Here is a 24,555-nt window from a genome sequence, read left to right as displayed (position 1 = left end):
TCTATCGTCTCGTCTGAAAATTATTTCTGAGGATAAACGACAACTCATTTTTTGAATTTCCTATTGAAAGTTTTTCATTTTTGAAAAGCTTTTCGTCATAACACAACTTGCTGTTTTACCCTTTTCACAAGGGTAAAAAGTTGCAATGGATAATTCGTTCCACTACATCCACCAGCAAATCATCCAAGAAAAGCAATTACAATCCATGCTCTCTGACGACGTTAGTCGTCAACGTCAGATGCTTGATACAACCATTAGAAAACTTCTTTCAGATCTTCGATCATTTTGTTTTCTAGATACGTGGTATCCAAGGCTTTCAATGTCTGACGTCAGTCAATTCCTTCATTCATCGATTTACAAAAGAGAAGATCATAAGGTATATGAAAGCCCATCCAATTTACCGTTTAGTTCATCAATCACCTTAAAAATCAATAGTTTCCTCAAAGCCTTTAATAGTCACTTACCACTATTTTTAAGATGTGTTAACTATTATTTCAGTCGCCCAAGCAGCAAATTACCTTATAATCCTTGTGATAAGCCATTATCATTTTTCGCTTCATCAACACTTCCATCATTATTTGGATACTGCTGGTGTGTGGAAGAAGCTGTTGCTTATGTTCATACACTTTGCGATCTTTTAAAGCTTCAAATTATATATTGTGGATCTGTTACATCCTATGAATTTCGTAATTCATTTATTAGGGAGATCATCCGTATGTTTATGCATATGACAGGTGTTCAAAAGTATCTTCAATTAGCCTTATCCACAGATTATTGGACATTAATTAATGATGAAGAACTTGCTAAAGCTCCTGTTGACTCACCTGAACAAATTCAAATCCTTGTTGGATATGTTAAAAAGTTTACTGAAGATCTCCTTAGCTCTTTATCACATATGCCAACAATTATTAGATATTTCTTCAAAGTAATTTCCACTTTTAATGATGCAGACACCCTTATTGAGTTTATGTTTTTTGATTACTTACTTCAACCTGCTCTTCTTAATCCGAAATTATATGCGTTAATTCCTGAAACTGCAGCTACACCAACTTTATCACTCACAACCTTTACCCGTCTCTTTAGGTGGTCCATTAATCCCTCTACCATCCTTCAAAAGTTCTCTGATGTCCTTAATAAGTGCGAAGGCTTCAAGACACTTGGTGTCAAGCGCATCATCGACCGTTTATCGCACTTTTCCGGTGAAGTGACTGGCATTTATTCCAAGAAGTTACAAGAAGTCACTAATGTTCGTTCTAATTTACTACTTACCTCTGCTAATGATGTATTATTTATTTCTAAGATCATTTCCGACAGTATTGATCATATTGAATACAAGCAATCAGACAAAGATAAATTACTTTCATTATGTTCATTCCAATCACAACTTAATTTAGAGACTGATGAACTTATTGATTTTTGGTATCATAGTTTTAAGTTACCAGAAATTCCATCAGATGTCATTGTCAAGTCCAAGACAGAAGTCGTTGAATTAGTATTACCAATAATGGAAGTCAAAGTTAAGCCATTACAAAAAGACGAATATTATAAAATTATTTCACACTTGATTAATTATTTACAAGACATACGACCAGATCCAAATGCTCCCAATAATTTATTAGATTTCCTTAAATATCAAAAAGAAAGAGCATTACAAAACTCATCAACAGAAATGTTAACAAAGACGCAAGCAATCGAAAACAAAATTATTCGATGTAAGAAACCAGAAAAAGAAATCTTAAATAGTGTATCAAATATGGTAACAGCAGGAATCCAAAAGTGTTCTGAAGAATTAGCATTAAACTTCGAGTTACAAGAATGTTATGAACAATTAAGTAAAATATCGAAAGGCGCAGCATCAATGAATGCACAATTAGTACCAATCATTCATCAAGCTTTATTACATTTGTTCTTCCATCGGAATAAAGATGTGAAACAAGAAATAGAACGAAATAAGAAAACATTTTTAAGTCAGCCGAAACAATGGAATGACTTCTTAATTCCAATGAACCAAAAAATTATTGCATTCGCTCAGTCATTAGGACTTGATCAACAACATCATATGAAATTAACTCGGCAATTCCATTCCGAATTATTAAAAATGTTAACTTTCGCTAATTTCTTAAACGTTAATAAGGATTTAGTGAAAGAAGATAAAAAAGTAACTGCTGCTTATGATAAAATTATGAAGGCTTTCATGAAAGAAAAATATTCAAGTGTATTAACACAACTATTTAATACGCCTTCTTGTTTCGATTCAGTGGTACATATATTGGACAAGGGTACCCAGGCTGGGGCCCCCTTGGAACGTTTAGAGCAAATAGGAATGAGTATGGACGTGTTGCATGACATTTACTTGTTTGAGGCAGGTGAGGGGTGCCCCGGCGATGACTTTTTGCCACTTTTCGTGTACGCACTTTTGAGAACAAAGTTGCCAAATTTGGCATCGCTGTGTAAATACCTCGAAAATTATTTGATGTCCGCAGAAGAGTCCGTAAGATTACTGGAGGCTAAGGAAAAATTCGAGGTAACAACTTTCTTAAGTGCTGCTGATTACATTATGCAACAAGTAAAGTAAAAAGTATATAAAGATGAAATTTGAATTATTATGTGTTGTATGTGATTAGCAAAATTAAGATGAAGTTATTTGATAAAAATAAATTTTAATTTAATAATTAGAATTTCATTAAACATTTTCTTATAAAGCAGATTCATGAAAACATATTTGGAATCAACTTATTGAATTCATTATACATCAAAACTCAAAATTTTATAGTTGAAATTGCAATTATATTTTTTTCATTTCTAATTTAGAATTTTATAACGTATATTGGAGTGCCCTAACATACTTGATGAATGGAAAATGAAAAAACAACGAAAGAAATAGAACTAAAAAAAATACAAAAGGAAAACAAATGTCTTGAAGCACAAAATAAAGAATTAGAAATGAAATTAGAAGATATTTCAAAATATAATACCGCACTTGGGATTGACTTATACCAGTTGGATCAAGACATCACTATACTTGAGGAGCAACTAAATTCAAACAAAAAGGAGATAGAAGCTACAAAAAAACAAACAGAAAAAATTACAAAAAAAGCAAATCATTTCAAAATTGCACTTTTGAAAGATACTGAGATAGCTCCTTTAATTCATAAACTTCGTAAGTTACAAAGAGCTAAAACAACAGCAAAAAATAATCTTAGTCAAATTAAACGCATTCTTGGAAAATCACATTTTACCATGATTGATGGTGCCACACAACTTATACAAGAGAAAATAACTTTCCTTTATTATGAAAATTTAGAATTGCATCAGCAAATTGAATTTTTATCCAGATTATTCCAATTAGGAACGAATATGGAAAGTGATGAACTAAGAGAAGAAATAGAAAAAATGAATGAAATCTCTATGTTAAAGCTTGAGTGGCTTGAAATGAATAATCATTTGCTAAAAACGAATAACAGAAATAAGTCTGCTAATAATTTTGTAAATACGACTAAAACGCAAAAAATAAGTCAAATTGTTCCATCAAAAAATAAAAAGTTTTCGAAATCAGTTCCAATACAAAATGAAATCAAAGAATTAAATGAATTTGAAGATAAAAATGAAAACTTTAATTCTAATAAAAATTCAGAAATAGTCAATAAGAATTATCATTCTCAAGAAAAAGTGTCTTATGAAAATAATGATTCTATGTCTCGAGGAATAAATTCAAGCGAACAATTGATATTAAGCGAAAACAAAATGAAAACAAATAAAAAGTTATCAATAAATGATATTAATCATGTAGTAATTGATGGAGATTATGAAAATAAATCAGATAACAATTTTAGTGAAAATGCAAAGGAAAATAATTGCTATAAAAGTAATAAAAATAAAATTGAACCCATAAATATTAAAAATGATAAAAGTGATGATAATAATAACAAGATTGAGCAAGAATCCAGTTCGTATGACTCTTATGATGTAAAGCAAAAGGATTCAGTTGAAAAATATCATAAAAGAAATAATCATTTAAACGAATCTAAAAAAACAAAGAAACACCAAAGAACGAAAAATGTTTCAGATAAAGAAGCAAATAATTCATCAAATGAATATAGTTCAGATTCAAATAAAAGGATTTTTAGAAATGAAAGCGATTACAATGACAAAAATGATGAAATTGATATAAAATCCAGAAAACATATCGAAGGAAAAAGCATTTCATCTTCTAAAGAGCAAATTCGAGATTCCACAAATTATAGTACAGGTGACAAAGGATCTATAAATGATATAAAGAAAACAAAATCCATGAAAAATCCATATGCAAACAGAAAAACAAATTCAACGAGCGAAACTGAATCAGAATCAAATAAAACTCCAAGAAAAAGAAGTTTTAGCAAATGCAATAGTGAAAATATAGGCGAAATTAAAAATAGATCATCTTCTAAAACTAAAATTCAAGATTATTCAAGCGAATATGATTCAGAATCAAGTAAAATTTCAAGGCAAAGAAAAAATACGAAAACAAAAAATTATTTAACCAATGAAACAAAAAAATCTAAAAATATTTCATCAACTATAACCAAAAGGCAGATTCAAGATTCATCAAGTGAGTATGATTTAGAGCCAAATAAAACAACAATAAAAAGAGATTTTAACAAATACAATATTGAAAATAATAGCGATACCAATAAGTATATCAAATCTAAAAATATTTCATCAACTAGAACCAAAAGGCAGATTCAAGATTCATCAAGTGAGTATGATTCAGAGCCAAATAAAATAACAATAAAAAGAGATTTTAACAAATACAATACGGAAATTAATAGTGATACCAATAAGCATATCAAAACTAAAACTAAAAAGCGAATTCAAGAATCTTCGAGTGAATTTGATTCAGGATCAAATATAACTCCTAGGAAAAGAAATAATGATAAAAATAAAAACGATACTAAAAGACGCATCAAATCCAAAAATGTTTCAACAACAAAATCTAAAAGACAGTTTCAAGATTCTTCAAGTGAATACAATTCAGAAACAAGTAAAACTCCAAGAAAGAAAAATACTAAAAATTATTTTAGTGATAGTGATACATATCCCAAAAAATATCAAAAATCTAAACAACTTTCTTCAGATAAGCATAAGTATAGTTATTCAAGTGACTCTGGTGCTGAGATGCGCATAACACCAAGAAAGAAAAGACATCAAAATTTAAGTAATAATTATTCAAGCGAATCTGACGCTGAAATACAAAACACTTCAAGAAAAAACAGAGATAATAATTATCAAAACATTAAAAACGAATCAAAATACAAGAAAACAAGAAAATCAACTGAACTCGATATAACACCAAAAAATAAAAATGATTCATATAGTGAGACCAAAAATGAAATTAAATCTAAAAGCATGAAACTTCCAAAAGTGAAAAATTTTTCATCCAACAAAATGCGTTTGCATACTTTTACTAGTACACCTAATTTAGAACTATATAAAACGCCAAAAAAGAGTAAAAATAGAAAGCGTAGCAATGAAAGTGATAATGTATATTCTTCATCAGATAAGCAAACATATTATTCATCAACTGAATCAGATTCAAATGATTTTAAATATTTACATAATAAAAAAATCGAATATTTGTCTAATGATCATTTTAATGATATTAACTTATCAAAAATTGCGGAACAACAAAAGTCAAAAACTTATTCTTTTAATGAAAAGCCAACAAATGATTATTCCGATGAATCCAAAGATAATGATAAAAATTCAGATTCTGTTAGCGAACAACAAACTCAAAGTTCAGACAAAAAGAATTTTGATACAACTAAAGAGAAATCATTAAATAATACCAAAGAAATTACACAAAATAATTTGTTATCTAAACGAAATAAAAATGAAACAAATAATCCAATAAGCAAATTACAAAAACAAGTCAAATTAACACAAAATTCACTAAAAAATAAAAATGCAAAACAAATAAATTCTTATAAATCGATTTCAAATAATAAAAAATCTTTTTCACATCTTCCAAAAATTAAATTGATTCCAAAACGAAGAGAACTTTTAAACATACTTGAAAATATTCAACATGAAATCACAGAGAAAACCAAAATTAGAAATTCCCTTAAAATGAAAATCATTGAGAAAGAATCTTCGCATATAAATAATAATTTGCGATTACATATTTCTAAAGTAATTCATAACGTTGATATTCTTCCAATAACAAAACCAAAACAAACGAAATCAAGAAGAAATAATTCATCACAAACTACAACAACAAATGAAACGATTTCATATCAATTAAATATTCTTTCACAACAAGACATCGAAAAAGAAGAAACGAAATATTTAAATTATGAAATTAAGAAAGCTGAAAACGAAATTTCTGAAATTGAAAAGAAAATCGAACGAATTAAATTCGATAATTCACTAAAAGAGAATCGAATTAATGAATTAAAATCGAAATATCAACAAAATAACACTTCAATTGATGAAGCGAAAGTTCGTGAATATGAAAAAGATCTTAATCATATGAATGATTCGAATTATTCGAAACAAAAACAACTTGAAAATGTTATAAATCATGAAAACACTTTGAAATTACATTTTAATGAAATGTTGAAGTTCAAATCCGTTTTGGAAATGGAATTAAAAACAATCGAAAAAGTTAATGATCCTGAAACAGAAAAAATAATAAAAGAAATTGATGAATGTAATAAAAGAAAATCTTTGATTAATAATGATATTTTAGAATTAAAAGAAAAAATTGCTGAAGAGAAAAAGGAATTAGAAAAGTTAAACCAAAAAGAAATGGAAAAAATGAATTTGTTAATGACCGAGAAAATCAATTTGGAAAGAAGATTGGAAAAATGGAATTCACTTGTAAATAATACAGAAAACGAAATGAAATCCAACAAAGAATTTAGTAATGAGAATTATGAAAGAAGAAAGAAAATGGTAAAAGAATTGAAGGAAAAAATTTCGAATTTTGTAGAATTAGAAACAAAAATTGATGAACTTGAAAATTATTGTAAATCGCTAAAAGAAACATCTGATAACATATGAAAACTGTTTATTAATAAATGTTTTTATTATATAATTATAGCAAACTGTTTTTCTATCAAGTTTTGAAATGAATGTATAACTTAAACATAAACAGAAAATGAAAATTATTTTTCAATGCTTAAGAGGAAAGTGGCATTTCAATGAAGGGTTTCTTGAAAAATATTGGAGTGTTCAATGGACCAAGCAATGATATGGAAAAATTTGGTCACCTTTGTCAGGCATCTTTAGAAATACTCAACAATTCAGCTATTGATGAAGCATCAACATTAAATAGAAATCTATCTCAGATAAAAACATATCTTATCAATGAGTGTGCTGCTAAAAATAGCACTGCTTTTATTGATTACTTAGTCGAAAAATCATTCTTGTATAAATTTTCAGATTTTGTTAACAGCAAAACGCCATCAGAATTTATAGTTCCACTTCTAGATTTCTTTCACTTTTTTGTTTCTACTGCTCGTTCACAACTTGTTCAAGCAGGAGTTCATCGACCAGTTACAAATATTCTTACACATCTCGAAAATCTTGATTTCAAATGCCCCAAAGAAACGCGTGAGTTTGCCCTTGGTGTATGGCATACGTGTCGTTATGATTATATATTATTTGAAATGATGTCAACATTCGATAAGAACAAAAACAAACATTTTCCACTTATAGATTACTTCTGCAAAGCTTCACTCACATTCACAGACATTGGTAACAAATCGCGCGAAATTTTATTTGTAATCGTTTTGAACCCCCCTGAAAAAACAGAACCTGTTCCGCAAACAATCATAGATTACACTATCAGCACATTAAATCCATTAATTGCAGATGCCCTTTCATCTATTCTTGGATATGCAGCCACTATACAATTCCAAGGCTCACTTACAATCTTTCTTCAATGGGTTGATCAATATCTTTTACTAGTTCAACAATTCCCAATTGAAACAGTATTTTCCCAATTAAAAGAACTTAACAATTGTCAGAAACTCATTGCCTTATCATTTCTTCTATCAACATTTATGTCATCAGTCATCATAGATCCAACGATTAACCTAATAAAATCCGATGAAATATTATCGCTTATAGTTAATTCATTAAAAGAAAATAATCAACTTGAACGTAACGCAGCACTTACGCTCCTCAAAGTTATGATGAAATGGCCAAAACTTCAGAGCTGTCTTCTGCCGGCAAAATCCAGTGAATCCAATTTTGACATATTGTCACTTTTGCCATCACGATGGCTTGGAATTTCGGAAGGCTCATCATCAACTGAGTCGTATGCTAAAGATGCCGTTACACGAATATCTTCGTACGGACAACGAAAAAATGATGAAAATAATAATTATAATATTTATTCATATATCTTAAATTTGTTTAAAGATTTCCAAAATTTAACAATTAATGAAATATTGTCAGTGACACAACTTATTTCACTAATTGTGTCGGTGGCACCTGATCTGATTAATAACGAATTAGCTGATGCGTTCAAAAGTGTCGTCGCCAAATATGAAAACGTCGAATTGTTCGAAATACCAAAGGATATGACAAAGGATACAAAGGAACTTAGGGCTGTGTTGCTTTGCGAGTTCGCAAAAGAAATACATAGTACTTTTATTATGTCTGAAAAAATGAAAATTGTCAATGAATCGCATAACGAATAAAATTTGTTTTTGAATTTTTAAATTTATATTTCGCTAATTTGATAATAGGGAGTCTTTCCATATTTCAGACTTTTTCCATATAACGGTAAGTTTTCAATTTATTAACGGTTTTCCATATTTCTCGCTTTTTTCGGGAAAACTATACTTTTTCGGAAATTATCAACTTTTTCTGGATATACTTTTTTTCCGGAATTTCCCAAATATATGTTCGAAATGAGAATGTTGTGTTTGTGTTATTTGGAACTATATATTAAGAAGATTCACATGTAATGTGATTTAATCACTTATTGAGGAATGATCACTTTCCAAAGATAAAACAACAATTTAAGCATATTTTTTATATCACGTAATATTTTTAGCAACTTTTCACATTGTTCAATCTCAGTAATGAAATGAAATGTTTGTGTTATTTAAAAATTTATTAAGTAAAATGGATTTCTTGATATTTTTATTTTTCATTAAAAATTATTTTTAATGAAGCTTGAAAAAAAAATGAATAAACCATTTATTTTGTTGGAAATTTTCCTTTAGAGGCTCGAACAATTTATAAATTTCATTATTTTTATTGACATAATCAAATGCTGTTTTAAATAAATTGTATAAATTCCAAATGTTATTATGAAAGATAAAATTAGATAAATTAATTTTAAACAAAAAATATTAATATCTTTAGCATTAATATCAATTCCTTCTTGTTCAAGAAGTAATTTAACTATTTCTGTATGACCATTATTAGATGCATACATAAGTGCTGTTTGAAACAATTTAAATAATTTCCAAATATTATTTTGAAATATAAAATTATTAAAATAAATATTAAATAAAACAAATAAATATCTTTAGCATTAATATCAATTCCTTCTTGTTCAAGAAGTAATTTAACTATTTCTGTATGACCATTATTAGATGCATACATAAGTGCTGTTTGAAACAATTTAAATAATTTCCAAATATTATTTTGAAATATAAAATTATTAAAATAAATATTAAATAAAACAAATAAATATCTTTAGCATTAATATCAATTCCTTCTTGTTCAAGAAGTAATTTAACTATTTCTATATGATAATTCTGAGTTGCTAAAATTAGTGCTGTTTCGAATGGTTTGAATAATTTATAAATATTTTTATGATATATTAATTTATTAATTTAAATAACATATAAATTTAATAATTATTTTTGCTATTTATATCAATTCTTTTTTGTTCAAGAAGGATTTTGAATATTTCTACGTGACCATTTTTGGCTGCTAACATAAGTGCTGTATTAAATTATTTGAATAATTTCCAAAAATGTTTTTAAAAAATCATATTATTAAAGTAAACTTGATAAAAATCAAATTAATATCTTCATTTTTAATATCAATTCCTTTTTGTTCAAGAAGTATTTTGAATATTTCTATATATCCATTTTCTATTGCATTCATAATTGCAGTACGACATAATTGAAATAAATTCCAAATATTTTTATGTAATCCAAAACATTTTTATAAAACTTCAAAATATTTTTACTAACATTTTTAATATTTATATCAATGCCTTTAAATTCAAGAAGTAAATTTAATATATTACTATCAGAATTTTCACATGATTTAATTAAAGCTGTATCAAATCATTAGAAAAATATCCAAATATAAAAATGAAACACAAAATATTTTAAGTGAACTTTATATAAACAAAAATAAATATCTTGTGTATTTATATTAATTTCTTTATGCTCAAGTAACATCTTTACAATTTTACCATATTTGTCCCAAAATTCTTGAATATAGGGTATTCTAATTTAAATAATTAAACTTCATATACAATTGAAAAACTTCAAATTTTAGTAATAAATATCGAACAAAATGTATTAACTTTTAATTCTGTTAAATCAACACTTTTTTCATAATAAAGTTGTTTGGTGATTTCTTTATATGTATTTCCGCACGACATAATTAATGCTGTTCTAATTAATAAAAATAAATCCCAAACAATATATTTAAACTAAATTTTATAAAAACAAATATTATATGCTTTAAATAAATATCACATGAATTAATATCTATATTTTTTTGTTTTAGAAGTAATTCAACAACATCAACATGACATCTAAAACATGCTATCATAAGAGGTGTTAAATAAAATTAATTCAAATTCCTAATTATAATTGTAATAAACTTGGATTAAAAAAAATAAGCATTCTTTAAATTAATATCAATTTCAGGTTTCTCAAGAAGTATTTTAACAATATCAGTAAAACCATTTTTAGATGCTATGTAAAGTGCTGTTTCAAATAATTTAAATAAATTTTAAAATTAAAAAATCGATAAAAAAATCAAACAATTATTATCTGTATATGTGTTAACATCAACACCTTTTTGCTCAAGAATTAATTTTACAATTTCAACAAATCCAATTCTAGTTGCCAATATAATTGTTGGGGTAAAAATAAAGAAATAAAATCCAAATTAAATTGTTATACATGTTCTTTAGTAAAGTCACATAAATTTTTCTTTAGAATTAATTTAACGATTTCAAAATGGTAATTTTGCAAAGCATAACTAATAAGCGTATTAAATAAATTAAATCAATATAAATTATTTTTATAAAATCCCTGATTAAAAAAACAAACTCCAGAATATATAAATAAATTTCAGCAGAAATTTCCAATTCTTCTTGTTTTAATAGAAATTTAAATATATCAGTAAATCCATTTTGACATGCAACAATAAATGCTTCTAGAAAAATTCATAAACAACACAAAAAATAATATTTAAACAGCATTAGTCTTCCTAGATTTGAATTGATTGATGTAAGATTGAATATATTTATTTTGTAAAACATATTTAACAATTTCGATATTGCCTGATGATACTACAGTTTTTAAAATATTATCTGGTATTTGAATTTTTTCTAAATAGTGTTTAAAAAGAAAAATATTACCACTTTTTAATATTTCTTGTGTAAAATAATATGTATTGATTTCCATTCCTTTTTCTTCTAAAAAGGGTAACATTGCATAATTATGATATTTAATACATTCAATTCCTAAATTTGTTATATTGTTTAATTCAACAATTTTATTTTCATAAAGATAATTAAATATATCATTTCGATGAAATATAACTGCTTCCTTATAAGCACCTTCAAATGATACGTGATTTTGTTCACATAAATGAATGATTTCTTCATTTCCACCTAAAACTGCATATCCTCCTAAATTATCTAATGAAGAATTATTTAATAATAAAAATTTAAAACATTTAATTGATCCAAAAAATGCAGCAATTTGAATGAGCGATAAACCATTATATTTATATATTGAAGAATATCTATCGAAATAACACCCAGTTAAGGTTTGATCGAAATTAAAATTAGATTGTGATGAAATTTCTTGAAGCTCTTCAACTTCATCTTTTCGAATTATATTTTCAATTCTTGAACAATGAACCCCAGCATGTATAAGTTTCTTATGAAGTTCCCAATTATTTCTCATTAAATCTTTATATTCGTTAAAATTTATACCTGCATATGCATATAAATTTGGATCAATTTCTCTATGAGAAAAATAAGCTCTTTTTTGATTCTTTAACATAATTGGGTCAGCTAATTCATTCTCAAACATATATTCAAGAAAATAATTACCAAAACTTGTTTCTGTTGTAAAAAGAAAATATGCAAATACTTTCATAATGTTATAATGAACTTGAAATTTTTCTTCTACTCTTTTATTTAATAATTTTAAAAAATCTAAATAAACTTTAGGACTCTCTCCTTTTCTGACGAAAGAAAAATAAACCAAATGAATAATATCATGTAGATATGAGATGATAAATTGATTACCAATTAATTCTAAAACTGAACAAACTGTTTGTTCTGTGTTACTTTCTTCTAATGCAAGCAAAGTGTCTTCTATTTTTTGATATTTTTGTATATATTGCTCAAGATTGGGAATCATTTCAACTTATGCAGAAAACTTGTGCCATTCAAAAAGTCAATCAAAAGTGTCATATAAAAACCCCAAAAGATTAAGATAATATGAATCGTTTCAGCCATATAAAACATCCATGCAAGCATAATAAAAAATTACCTTTACATTTTGTTATATTTATTTCGCTAATATCAGAACATTAATTATAATATTAACAAAACTGTTAACAGTGTTACAAATCATATTGTTGAAGGGGAAAAGGTATTCCTGTGATTATCAGATTAAATAAATCAATTCATGATACCACTGACAATGAAAATATGTTGAAATCAGGAAGAATATTTAGTATTAAAGTTCCTAATAATAATGATTTTATAAATTGTAAAAATGACAACGATAGGCATGAATTTTCCACAAAAAATTTCATATGTTAAAACAAATTTGTAGAAACTAAATACTCAAATGGTACTACTTATGGTACTTTTGGTGTTGATGCTCTTCTTGATTTAACAGGTTATTATTTGGATTTCTCAAATTTGATTTCTTTACAATCAGCTCAAAAACATTACAATCAAAAAGAGATACAGTTACAAAGAAGGTAATCCCTGAAATATATTTATATAAAAAATCAATGTATTCCCTGTAACAATTGAGTTGTTACCCAATAATTATTCTGAGATGAAAATTTTAAACACTTGCAATTTTAGATAAGATTATAGCAAGATTTGTATTAAAAAGTAACATTTTAAGACTATACTGAAAACAAATTTGTTTGTATTCAACTTGTATAAACAAATTAATTCTTTATAAAACAAAATTATGTGACAAAATAATAGAATATAACATGTTATTTACATAAAATTTTGTTTTTTTCTCTTAATGAGGCTTCAAAGGAGGCGTTGTTTGCTTTGGCGAAATTATTACTGGCGGCAAACTATCCCCTAATCTCGATGTATTTTCAGGGCTTATCTTAGTATTTCTTCTTCTTTGATTTACTCTTGACTGTATCTCATCGAAATCTATATCATATTGATCAGCCAACTTTCTTAATTCGTCTTGATTAACCACATTTTTAACCAAGAATTCATTTAATTGATCATTCATTTGTTCTTTCTTTATTTCCAATTGCTCTAATTTATATTTTCTAATTTGATGAATTTTATCTTTCATTGATTTTTGTTGTTCGATTTGTTCACTTTTCTCTTGAAGTCTTTTATTCATTTCTTCAAGTTTTATTTGTCTTTGTCGTTCGATATGTTTTGCATTTCTTTCTTTTTCTTCCATTTTTAATCGAATCAATGTTGATCTTTTAGCTCTTTCTTTTTCTTTATTATAATTCACGAATTGTATATATTTTTCTTTTTCTAATTGTTGCTCATGCATTTTTTGTTGTCTCCTTAATTGCATTTGTCGAATTTCTTCTTCTTTTTTAAGTCTTCGTTCAGCTATATTACCGATTTGAAGACGTGCATTTGTAGATCTTTCTTCATTCATTTTTTCGCGCTTGAGAAGTCGTTCAGCAATTTTCTCATTAGTTGTTATCGATTTTGCTTTTTTGTCCATCATTTCTCGTTCAAGTGTATCCCTCATTTCGGAATATCTTTTGATTTTATCTTCTTGTTGCTTATGATATTGATCTCGTTCTTCTTGTTGTCTAATTTTATATTGTTGCATTTGTTTTTCGCGTTGTTTTTCTTTGTCTTCAACAATACGTCTTTTATTTTCTAATATTTCTCTTTCGTTTTTCCGCGTTTCTTCAATAAGTTTTTGCTTTTTCTCTTGAGCTATTTGTTTCTCTTTCATTTTCTTCTCATTTTCTTCACGAAGTGTTTGTAATCTTCTTTCTTCTCGTTTTTGCATTTGATTTTCCTTTTCTTGTATCATATCTTGTTTAACTTTTTCTCTTTTCCGTAATTCTTCACGATTTTGTTCTGCTTTTTCATTCTTCATTCTTTCTTGTTCTCGTAATTTACGAACTTTTTCTTCTCGAAGTTGTTGTTGCATTTTCATTTGATTCTGTTCTTTTTCATATTGCGCTTGTCGCATTTCATTTTCTTTTTTCTGATTCTCTTTTTCCCTTTCTTCCATTTCGCGTAAATGCTGTAGATGTCTTTTCTGATCATTTTCGCGCTTTTTCCTTCGTTCTTCTGATATTCGTTCTTGTTTCTCTGCTTCCGCTAAGTCTCTTTCTTCTGCTTCTTTTTGCATCAATTGATATGTTAATAAGTTGGCAATTATTTGTTCTACTTCTCGTTTGTGACGACTTTGTATCTTTTGAAGCTGTTCTTGTTCCATTTTGATCATCGAAATCCTTTCTTTCTCCATAGATGAATCTGGTGATGCATTTGCAGATCGTTTTGCTTCATCTTGCGCTGCTTCAATTATTCGCTTCCTTTCTTGTTTGATTTTGGCAATAAGTTTATTAATTCGTTTCTTTTCATGGTCAAGAACTAATTCACGAAGTTCTTTGTCAAGTGAATGTAATTCTCGTGGTCTTGGTAAAATGATCTCTTCTTTTTCAATCCCAAGGTTCCTCATGGCTTCGAGAGATGTCTCTTCTGTGATTGGAGTTGGTGACTCTGGATTATATTCATCAATTGAAATCTTGTTTTTCCGTCTGCGATATGTGTCCATGGGCGAATCATTTGTTTTTGGTGGAGGAAGTGTCGCATTTTTGTTGGGGCGACGAGAACTAATTTTTTCTGTTTCAGCATTTTTTGATTTTAGTTCTTGTTCATTGGGTTTTGGGATTGACCCTAAAGTTTTCCCATGGCGTCTTTCATTTTGATCTTTGGGAGTGTTCTGTTGTGGAGATTTTTCTAATTTTTTTTCATTCTGAATTTTGTTATTTTCTTTTGGAATTACTTTAATACCTTTGTCATTTTGTTTCTTTTCATTTTGTGATGGTTTGCTTTTTTCCTGTGGTTTTCCTTTCTTTTCATTATTTTGATTGTTTGAAGAATTTGTTTTTTGTCTTGTTTCTTCGTTTTTTGATTTTCTTTGGTTTTCTTCTTTCTTTTTATTTATATCATTAGTGTTTTTTATGTTTTGATTTTTTTCATTAGGAAGATCTTTTTGATTACGATGTCTTTTCCTTTTATCACTAGCTTCTTTTTGCTGGGTGTCAGCATTTGAGTTGTTATTTGTTAATAATGATTCCTTTGCGTTCTTTTTTTCATTCATTCCCGGTGAGTACGTTAAGGTCCCAACGTATTTTATTGAAAAATAAACGGGCTCTTCATTTGGAAGAAAATTTTATATTAGGATAAACAAGAAATACTAAAAAAAAACTATTTTTATAGATAGATGGAAAACAAAAACATTTATTGCCATTGTCACATCTGATTGGGATTCTTAATTAATCTCATTGAAACAACTTCATCTTCCTGAACATCAGAAGTTGGTTGTGTTGGTTCTGTTTCTTTGACTGAAAACATTGTTCCTGTGAATTCTTGTGTTAATGGATCACAATGTATTGAAATCGGTTGCATTTGTTCTATTACTGGATCACTTGGAATTTCGAGTGTGTCTGGAGGTGTAACTATTGCCTTAAAAAAGTCAATTCTTTCTTGATGTTCTATTGCTAATTGATTTTTGATTAAATTTTTTTCAGCAGCAGCGCGAAGTTGTTCAACGACAGGTAAGTGTGGCTCGAATGTTAACATTTCATTTAATACAGGTGAACTTGGAGTTTTTTCTGTATTATTTTGAGGTAAACTAATTGGATTTCTGAGAGGCCTCCATCCCCTTGGAGGAATTGATGAAGGCGGGTATTGTTTTGGTGGAGTTGGTTGATATATTTTATACATTGCATTCATCTTCCTTTAGCTTGGTTACTGTACACAATTTATGATCGTTTTCTTTTCAAAAAAAGTCTTCTCATATTTGTCAAGCTTTGTTCAGATTAGCACTTTGCTCATGAGCTCTGACTTCGAGAACTTTAAGGAAATTAACGGTAAGGTTGTCAAGAAAGAAATGACAGTCGAAGAAGGAGCTAATGCATGCCAATCAATTAATTTTATGAATTTTGACATCTATCAAATTAAGCTCGTTCAAGATGCAACTTGGTTACCAGATGAATTCGCTGTTAATATTCTTAAAAGTTGGATCCGCAGACAAGATGAACTTCTTCTTCAATTACGCGCAAATTTAGTTTTGACTCCAACACTTTTTAAGGAACAATTACTAAAGTATATATCAGCAATTGCATCTCCTTCAACACAAAATGAATCCGACCTCATTGTTGAGAATATTATAGAAAAGATTGCAACATCTGGTGGTTCTCAAGAATATTTAAATCCATTACAATACAATTTGATATTTGCTGAGGCTTCCAACCCTTCGTCAAAGAAGGAATTCGACATTCTTAACCTCTTTGATTTCAAAGAAACATCTTATTTTGTCTCTTCTCCAAGTCAAAATACATCAATTATCATTGGACTCCCACACTTTTTAAAGGTTAAATTAACTTCATACACATTATGGGGACCACCAAAACTCAACCAAAAGGCACAAGGAGGTCCTTCTTCATGGGCATTATATGGATCAAATGATAAAAGTAATTTCAAGATAAACCTTGATACACAGGCATCAAATAAAGACCTTGAAAGGGAGGACGCTGTGGCAACCTTCAAAGTTTCAGATCCTGGATATTATAGATATTTCAAATTTGTAATGACTGGAACAAATCACATAAATAACCTGTCAATTTACCTTAAAAGATTTGATATAAGTGGCATACTCATTATCAGCAAACAATAAACCTTGATTTAAATTTCGTTTTTTGATCAATTATTTTAACCTTACACTATACTTAATGTAAAGTTTATAGAATCGCACACACACGAAGCATTCAAAACAATTTAAATTGAAACATTTGATTTTAGAATCAAATCATCAAATAAAAATTTTTGTTTTTCATTTGCATATTTTCAATGAAATCTTTGTATCAGTTAAGCTTGATGACAACTTATTTGGTTCTTGATATTTTCTGATTTCGAAATCTAATCTAAAAATGTTCCAAGGCACTTTGCAATGTGAACCACATCAGGACTTCAAGGTGTTGATAATCACAGAAGTTATACTTTCGAAAATAGAAGTTCAAATCTAATTGAATTTAATCAATCAAATAATTATTATTTAGAAGGATGATTTGACATTTCTTTAAATTTAAGTTTTTATTTATTTAGAGTTTAACTTGAACAACTTTATGGTTATATTGATCTTGTTGAGCATTGAACCCTAATTCTTTGCAGTAATTTATAACTTGCTCTTGGAGAGATGGTTGATCACCCTTTTTGTCAGGATAACCTGTCTTAAAATTAATCTTTAAAACTTTTTGTCCAAGGACAACTTTTGGTCTTGATTTTAATGTTTCTTGGATAAAAGATTTGCATTGGTCAAATGAGTATTTTTCTATATCATAATGAAGCTCGCAAATGAGGTCTGAAACAGGAGCAGACATGTGTTAAAGCTTTATGCCTCCCACAACCTGACCCCCATTTAAAAAGCCAAAAATTCTGATCTTGACCGATCAAATCACACAAAAGTAATTGAAACGCATTCAAAAGTGCTTCTAATCTTCGTTATGAATTTCGTGGGCACTTTTCGAAAGATTATTCGAAATCTCATTCAACTTCAACTCTCAAAAATTGATAGTATGTAATAAACATTTGAAAAAGTTGAATCAATTCTTTGTTTCAACTGGTTCAAAAAAAAGCATAAAATTGATATTTAACATAATATTTTTTTGTGCATAACAAAACCTATATTTTAACACATAATAAAATTCTTCTTTTTATCTTATTTTCGCCCAATGATGAGTGTATTTGTTATAAAGTTTAATTTTCAACAGATCAAAGATAAAACATTTTACTACTTTCATTTCATGTAAAACGATTTTTTTCATTAAATTTCCAAAACTAGTAATTGTTTGGGTTCCAAGACAAGTTCCTTTTCATTCAACTCTATTACTTTCTTTGTAATTACATCCGTTGCCTTTTCCACGTCACCTAAGACCTCGTTATATCTCTCTAACAACATTTTCTTTGTTTCACTTGTTCCATTACATATTACAATCACTTTATCTTTTTTATATTTTCTTTCGTATACGTATATACCATTTGTTACTCTAAAATGTTTCATTTCTCCCTTTGCAATTACTTTTTTACCTTTTCTCCATTTCAACAAATTTCTTATAAAATCGAATGCTTCATTTTGTAAATCATTTCTTCCATTTTCATCGAAGCAATTTATTTTATCTGTTTTCCATCCACCAGGAAAATCTTTTCGAACGTACCCATCGGAGATATTTTTTACGCCGGACATTAAAATCTCAGTTCCGTAATATAATTGTGGTATACCTGGTAACGTAAGTAATAATGTCACCCCGATTTTATAAGCAAAAAGATCTTTTGGTGTTTCGATTAAGAATCGATTTGTATCATGGTTATCCAAAAATCTTAAAACATGTTTTATATCGGGATAAATAAAATCATAATTAAGGAGACGATATAATAACCAAAGGCCATTATCATGATCAGTTTCATTATGTGTTGCGTCATGGATAAGTTTTGTAAATGAAAAATCCATAACAGTACGAAGATTACTTCGTATTGGACTAAAGTGATTACTACCGCGTTGCCAACATGCTGATCCTAATGTATTCTCAACCCAACATTCTCCGACTATATTAAACCAAGGATATTCATCCTCAATATGTGATACCCATTCACACATCATAGATTGATCACAATATGGATATGTATCTTGACGAATACCATCAAGACAACAATTTTCTATCCACCAAATACTATTCTGAATAAGATATTTCTTAAGATGAACATTACGTTGATTTAAATCAGGCATAGCCTCAACAAAGAAACCATCATTAAATTCGCGCTTATCGATCTCACTTGAATATGGAGATAAAAGAACAGGAATCTCATGCGTGGTTTGGACTTTGGAATCAGGAAAGTTAAACCAATCACGCGAAGGAGTATCAATACGCCAAACATGTTTAGAGCCGCAATGATTGAACACTTGGTCCATGACGATTTTGATGCCCTTTTGATGCGCTGACGAGATAAGTGAACAAAAATCGTTGATGCTGCCAAACCGAGGATCAGTGTGATAAAAATCGGTGGAAGCATATCCATGGTATGACCCTCCGGGCATATCATTAGTAAAAACAGGTGTAAGCCATAAAGCTGTTACACCTAAATCGGAAAGATAATCAAGATGATCAATGATTCCTTGAAAGTCACCACCATGACGTGAGTCAGGATCATTCCTGTTAACAGTGTATTGGCTGTGGATAGAAGGGAAGTTTGGATCATGGAATGGCGTGGATTCTTCTTTGATGTTTTCTGATGTTTCTTGTTCTGTTATTTGCTCTTCGGACTCATCATTAGCTTCATCACTGTTGGCATTTGATTCTTCTTCTTCTTCTTTTTTAGGGATTTCTAGATCACCATAATCAATACTACGCCCTTTGGAAAATCGATCAACCATAATAAGATATAAAACATCTGATGAACTAAACCCTTTGGGGTTATCTCTATGTTGTCTTTGTTTGAGTTCATATTCGATTTCAAATGATATTTCTGTATTGGACGATAACTTTATTGTAAATTTGCATGGACCTGAAAGCGATGTGTCAATGTATATAATCAAGTAGTTTGGACTGGTTAATGTGACAATGCTTAAAATTTTAATATTTGGATTACTTATTTCAATATTGGTGTACTTTGAAATTCCTTCACCATATATCATGAGCTGGCATTCTTTGTCTTTCATACCTGCCCACCAAAAAGGAGGTTCAATCTTTAGCATTCCTAAAAAGTGTATAATTTTTTGATCGTTTTGTATTGAAAATTTAAATTAAAACCGTTATACATTATGTCACAAAACCACAATCATTAGCTACGTTAACTGGCAATGGTCGTATCACATTCAACCCATCGCTAATGGAGCTATGGTCTCCTTTGGTATGGAAAATGCTTTGGGATATCAACAAGGTTTAATGCATTACCATATTGAAACTATGAGATATCAAGGAACTTTTGGTTGTTGGTAACACCTTTGATTGACACTTTACATTATATCTCAAAGAACTTACAGCATGTGATGTTGTTCTTGTGATATTATTTTTACACTCTCAAAGATCAATAATTTATGGATTGAATGATATTGCAAAAAATACCTATCCAAATAATGCTAATTTTAAGTTAGATATGACTTCTATCTGGCTTAATTAAAGTTTAATAATAAAAATACATTTTATTTAATGTTACATGGATGAAAAATGTAGGATAAATATATAAAAAAAATTTTAAGTTCACACTAATGAATTTAAAGCTTAAGGAGAACACTTGAATATTTTGAGAAAAAATTTATAAATATCCTTAAACTTTTGGTTTTATTTATAGTACTCTATGTTCAAAGAAATTATTTTCCTCAAAATCAACTGCAAATGGATCATCTGAAATGTTTGGAAGGTTATTTATATCAAATTTTTTAACGACTGTTTCATTTAAGACTTGAGAATAATCTCCAGATTCTACATTTTCACTTGGAAGCGTATTTATTTTATTTAAAGATTTTTTATGTAGATAATATACAAGTAATAAAGAAATTATTACTAAAAAAACTAAGAAGCAAATAGAAAAAATGATTTTCATTGAATTACTAATTCCATTTTCTTTGACTTTGGTGAGATTTTTTATGTTATTTTGGATAAAACCCTTTGGATTTTTTGTGTTTGGTTCATTAGACTCTTTTTCTTGTTTTTGTTTTTTAAACCTTAAATTACATCCTTTTATATTTGATCCCTTTGAAATATCTAAAGTTCCAAATGATTTGTTTTGATATGTAGATAAAGTAAATACTTTATTTTTAAAGTTTGAAAAAGCTTTTAAAAGAAATATTTGGTTCATATAGTCCTAAAAAATATATACATTTAATGTTGATACAACTATAAAATGCATACACTCCAATGTGTTGAACATTTTCTGTAATAATAATCCCTTGTAAATTCATGCATCCTTGAAATGAAAAATCTCCGATTGAAGTAACAGAGTATGGCGTTTCAAATATAGAATTTCTTCCACCAGGAAAACTTATGATAATCGAAATATTTTTATCATAAAGTACTCCATCATTTTTATAATTTGAATATTTTTTATTATCTTTAGAAACAAAAAATATTTTGAAGATTAATACATCCAACAAATGGTCCTATACCAATAAGAATTGTTGATTTTGGAATAGTTATGTTAAATATACCAGAACGAGAAAATGCATAATTTCCTATTTTAATAATATCAGATAAAGTAATTTCATCAAGAAATGAACATTCATTAAAAGCATAATCTTCTATCGATTTAATAGAATATGGCTGTTTAAATGAACCTGTTCTTCCAGATGGAAAAAAGATGATAGCTGATATGTTTTTATCATAAAGAACTCCATCATTTTTATAGTTTGAATATTTTGTATTATTATCAGATACATATATATTGATAAAATTCATACATTTAGAAAAAGCACATATTCCAATAAAATATATCGATTTTGATATAGTAAAATTATGTAATTTTGAACAACAATAAAAGCAAAAATTACCAATATATGTTAAATTTTCTCCATAAATAATATCATTCAAACTTGAAAAAGAAAAACCATATTGTTCAATAGATTGTACTAAAAATGGTAATTGAAAAGTTCCATTTCTTCCTGCAGGAAAGCAAACAATAGTCGAAATATTTTTATTATAAAGAACTCCATCATTTTTATAATTTGAATAGTTAAGGTTATTTTTGGATATATTTATATTTTCAAGACATTTACATTCAAAAAAAATACCAGATCCAATAAAATTTAGAGTTTCTGGTAAAGTAATATTATGTAATTTACAACATTCACGAAAAGTATATTCACTATACTTAATATTTTATTTCCCTAATTCGATATTTTCTAAATTTTTACATCTCATAAATACAGAATTTTGAATTATTGCTTCACAGTTTTCAAATATTACTGTTTTTAAATTGTAACATAAACAAAATGCTTCATCACCAATTAATATTAATGAATTGGGAAATACTATATCTAATAATTTGTTACATTCAATAAATGCATGTTTTCTAATTTCTTTCACATTTTCACCAATTTTGATTGTTTCTAATCTTAAACATAAATTAAATGCTGAATCACCAATTATTTCAACATTTCTTCCAATAACTACAAATTCTAAGTTCTTACATTTATAGAATGCAAAAGAATCTATTAATGTTGTTGAATTATGAATTTCGACTTTTATTATATCCCAATCTGAAAAAGCATTATTTCCAATTTCATTTACATTATTACCAATAATAAGATATTTAATACCTTCTTTTTTATAAGCATATTCACATATTCTGTAAATATTTGTTATGATAAGTGTTTCATTACTACGAATTAATATAACAAGTATTGATATAATAATAAAGTTATTTTTACCCATTTTAGATTAAAATGATTTATATCTTATTTTGTATATATAAAAATTATACAAAAATTACGATAAATTTTGTTGTTATAATTTTTATAAATTTGATATATTTAATATGTTGTTGCCAAACTTTGATAACAGAAATTTGAAAAGATTAAAAGTAAACAAATTAACAATTTGAAATAAATGAAATATATTAAAAAAAAAAAAAATATAAAATGATTTCTAAATTTAATAATATAATTATAATGTAAAATTTATAAATTCTATTTCCATTAAAAAAAATAATTAATATTTTATATATTTTACAAACATTAAAGATATGAATCATTTTGCAATATTTTTGATTGCATTTTTTCCAGTCCTTTTCTTACAAATTCGCCGAGATAAAATCCGTTTTCTTGTTCTACAATTGATTTGGATGGAGGTGAATCCGACTGTTCGCTTTCAACAGGAGTTTTATCATTTATTATTACATATTGTGACTTTTGTTTCATTAAATTTCTTTCCAACGCTAAAATTTCTTTAGTTTTTTCCTTATTAATAGAATTTGCTATGTTTAATTCTTGAATAACTTTTTCTAGATTTTGTTTTAGATCATTGTTTTCATATTTTAATTCATCGATTTCAAAATGTATTTCATCATTTTCAGATTTAACTTTTTCTAATTCATTTATTTTCATATTTAATTTATTATTAATATCTTTTAATTGTTTTTTATTTTGTTTATATTTTGAAATATTGTTTTCATTTTCATTCTTTAATTTCTCATATAAGTCAATATTTATATAATTTTCTTTTTCGATTTCATTTTGTTTTATTAATTTTTGTAAATTTTCATTTTCATTTTTTATTTCATTAAATTCATTTTCCATTTTATCAAATGAATTATTAATGTTTTCTAATTTTGTTTTAGTTTTATCTAATTTATCTTTATAATTATTAATAATTATATCTTTTTCTTTTGTTTCATTCATTAAATTAATAATATTTTGTTTAATTTTCTCATAAACATTGACTTTATTTTCATTTTGTATATAATATAATATTGTGTATGGATTATATTTATCATTTTTCTTATAATGAATCCAACGAACAGTAAAAATAGAAAATAATATAAGTGAACGCATATTTAATTGTTCTTGATTAAATAATGAATATAAATTATGAATTTTTTGGTTCAAATTATAAAATTCTTTGATGCATTTATTCCTTGTTTTGAGTAAAAATTCATTCGTTTCATTCATTTCATTTTTTGGCTTTTGTTTTACTTTTTGTATTTCTTCATTAATTATTTGTATTTCGTTTTGAAGTTTTTGTTTTTCTTTATTTGTTTTTTCGATAATGTTTTTAAGATTTTCTTCGACTATTTTCTTTTCTTTATTTAGCTTTTTATAACTTTTTTCAATATTAATACGTTCTTTAATTTCATTATTTAATTTTATTATTATTTGCTCA

The 24,555-nt window shown here is 27.2% G+C and overlaps 7 protein-coding genes across 7 annotated transcripts; 3 read left to right on the top strand and 4 right to left on the bottom strand.

The window, feature by feature from the left end:
• Positions 1-145: 145 nt before the first annotated feature.
• On the top strand, positions 146-2,575 carry GO595_004030 (uncharacterized protein; the record flags this gene model as incomplete). The annotated part of the gene is made up of 1 exon (XM_067917117.1): positions 146-2,575. One exon carries the CDS (start codon positions 146-148, stop codon positions 2,573-2,575), a length of 2,430 nt encoding a protein of 809 aa, XP_067775925.1.
• Positions 2,576-7,235: 4,660 nt separating this feature from the next.
• Positions 7,236-8,690, top strand: GO595_004029 (uncharacterized protein; the record flags this gene model as incomplete). Its single annotated transcript, XM_067917116.1, has 1 exon — positions 7,236-8,690. The coding sequence occupies one exon, from the start codon at positions 7,236-7,238 to the stop codon at positions 8,688-8,690; it is 1,455 nt and encodes a 484-aa protein (XP_067775924.1).
• Positions 8,691-13,478: 4,788 nt separating this feature from the next.
• Positions 13,479-15,785, bottom strand: GO595_004028 (myosin heavy chain, embryonic smooth muscle isoform; the record flags this gene model as incomplete). Its single annotated transcript, XM_067917115.1, has 1 exon — positions 13,479-15,785. The coding sequence occupies one exon, from the start codon at positions 15,783-15,785 to the stop codon at positions 13,479-13,481; it is 2,307 nt and encodes a 768-aa protein (XP_067775923.1).
• A 152-nt stretch (positions 15,786-15,937) lies between these two features.
• On the bottom strand, positions 15,938-16,420 carry GO595_004027 (uncharacterized protein; the record flags this gene model as incomplete). The annotated part of the gene is made up of 1 exon (XM_067917114.1): positions 15,938-16,420. The coding sequence occupies one exon, from the start codon at positions 16,418-16,420 to the stop codon at positions 15,938-15,940; it is 483 nt and encodes a 160-aa protein (XP_067775922.1).
• Positions 16,421-16,520: 100 nt separating this feature from the next.
• On the top strand, positions 16,521-17,363 carry GO595_004026 (uncharacterized protein; the record flags this gene model as incomplete). Its single annotated transcript, XM_067917113.1, has 1 exon — positions 16,521-17,363. The coding sequence occupies one exon, from the start codon at positions 16,521-16,523 to the stop codon at positions 17,361-17,363; it is 843 nt and encodes a 280-aa protein (XP_067775921.1).
• A 424-nt stretch (positions 17,364-17,787) lies between these two features.
• GO595_004025 (uncharacterized protein) lies at positions 17,788-18,066 on the bottom strand (the record flags this gene model as incomplete). Its single annotated transcript, XM_067917111.1, has 1 exon — positions 17,788-18,066. The coding sequence occupies one exon, from the start codon at positions 18,064-18,066 to the stop codon at positions 17,788-17,790; it is 279 nt and encodes a 92-aa protein (XP_067775920.1).
• Positions 18,067-18,509: 443 nt separating this feature from the next.
• Positions 18,510-20,435, bottom strand: GO595_004024 (alpha-amylase; the record flags this gene model as incomplete). The annotated part of the gene is made up of 1 exon (XM_067917110.1): positions 18,510-20,435. One exon carries the CDS (start codon positions 20,433-20,435, stop codon positions 18,510-18,512), a length of 1,926 nt encoding a protein of 641 aa, XP_067775919.1.
• Between the last annotated feature and the right edge of the window lie 4,120 nt (positions 20,436-24,555).

The sequence above is a fragment of the Histomonas meleagridis genome (assembly GCF_020186115.1).
Source record: "Histomonas meleagridis strain 2922-C6/04-10x chromosome Unknown contig_24, whole genome shotgun sequence".
NCBI lineage: Eukaryota > Parabasalia > Tritrichomonadida > Dientamoebidae > Histomonas > Histomonas meleagridis.
Note: the sequence above shows the minus strand (reverse complement) of the source record. Positions and strands in the feature narration are given on the sequence as shown.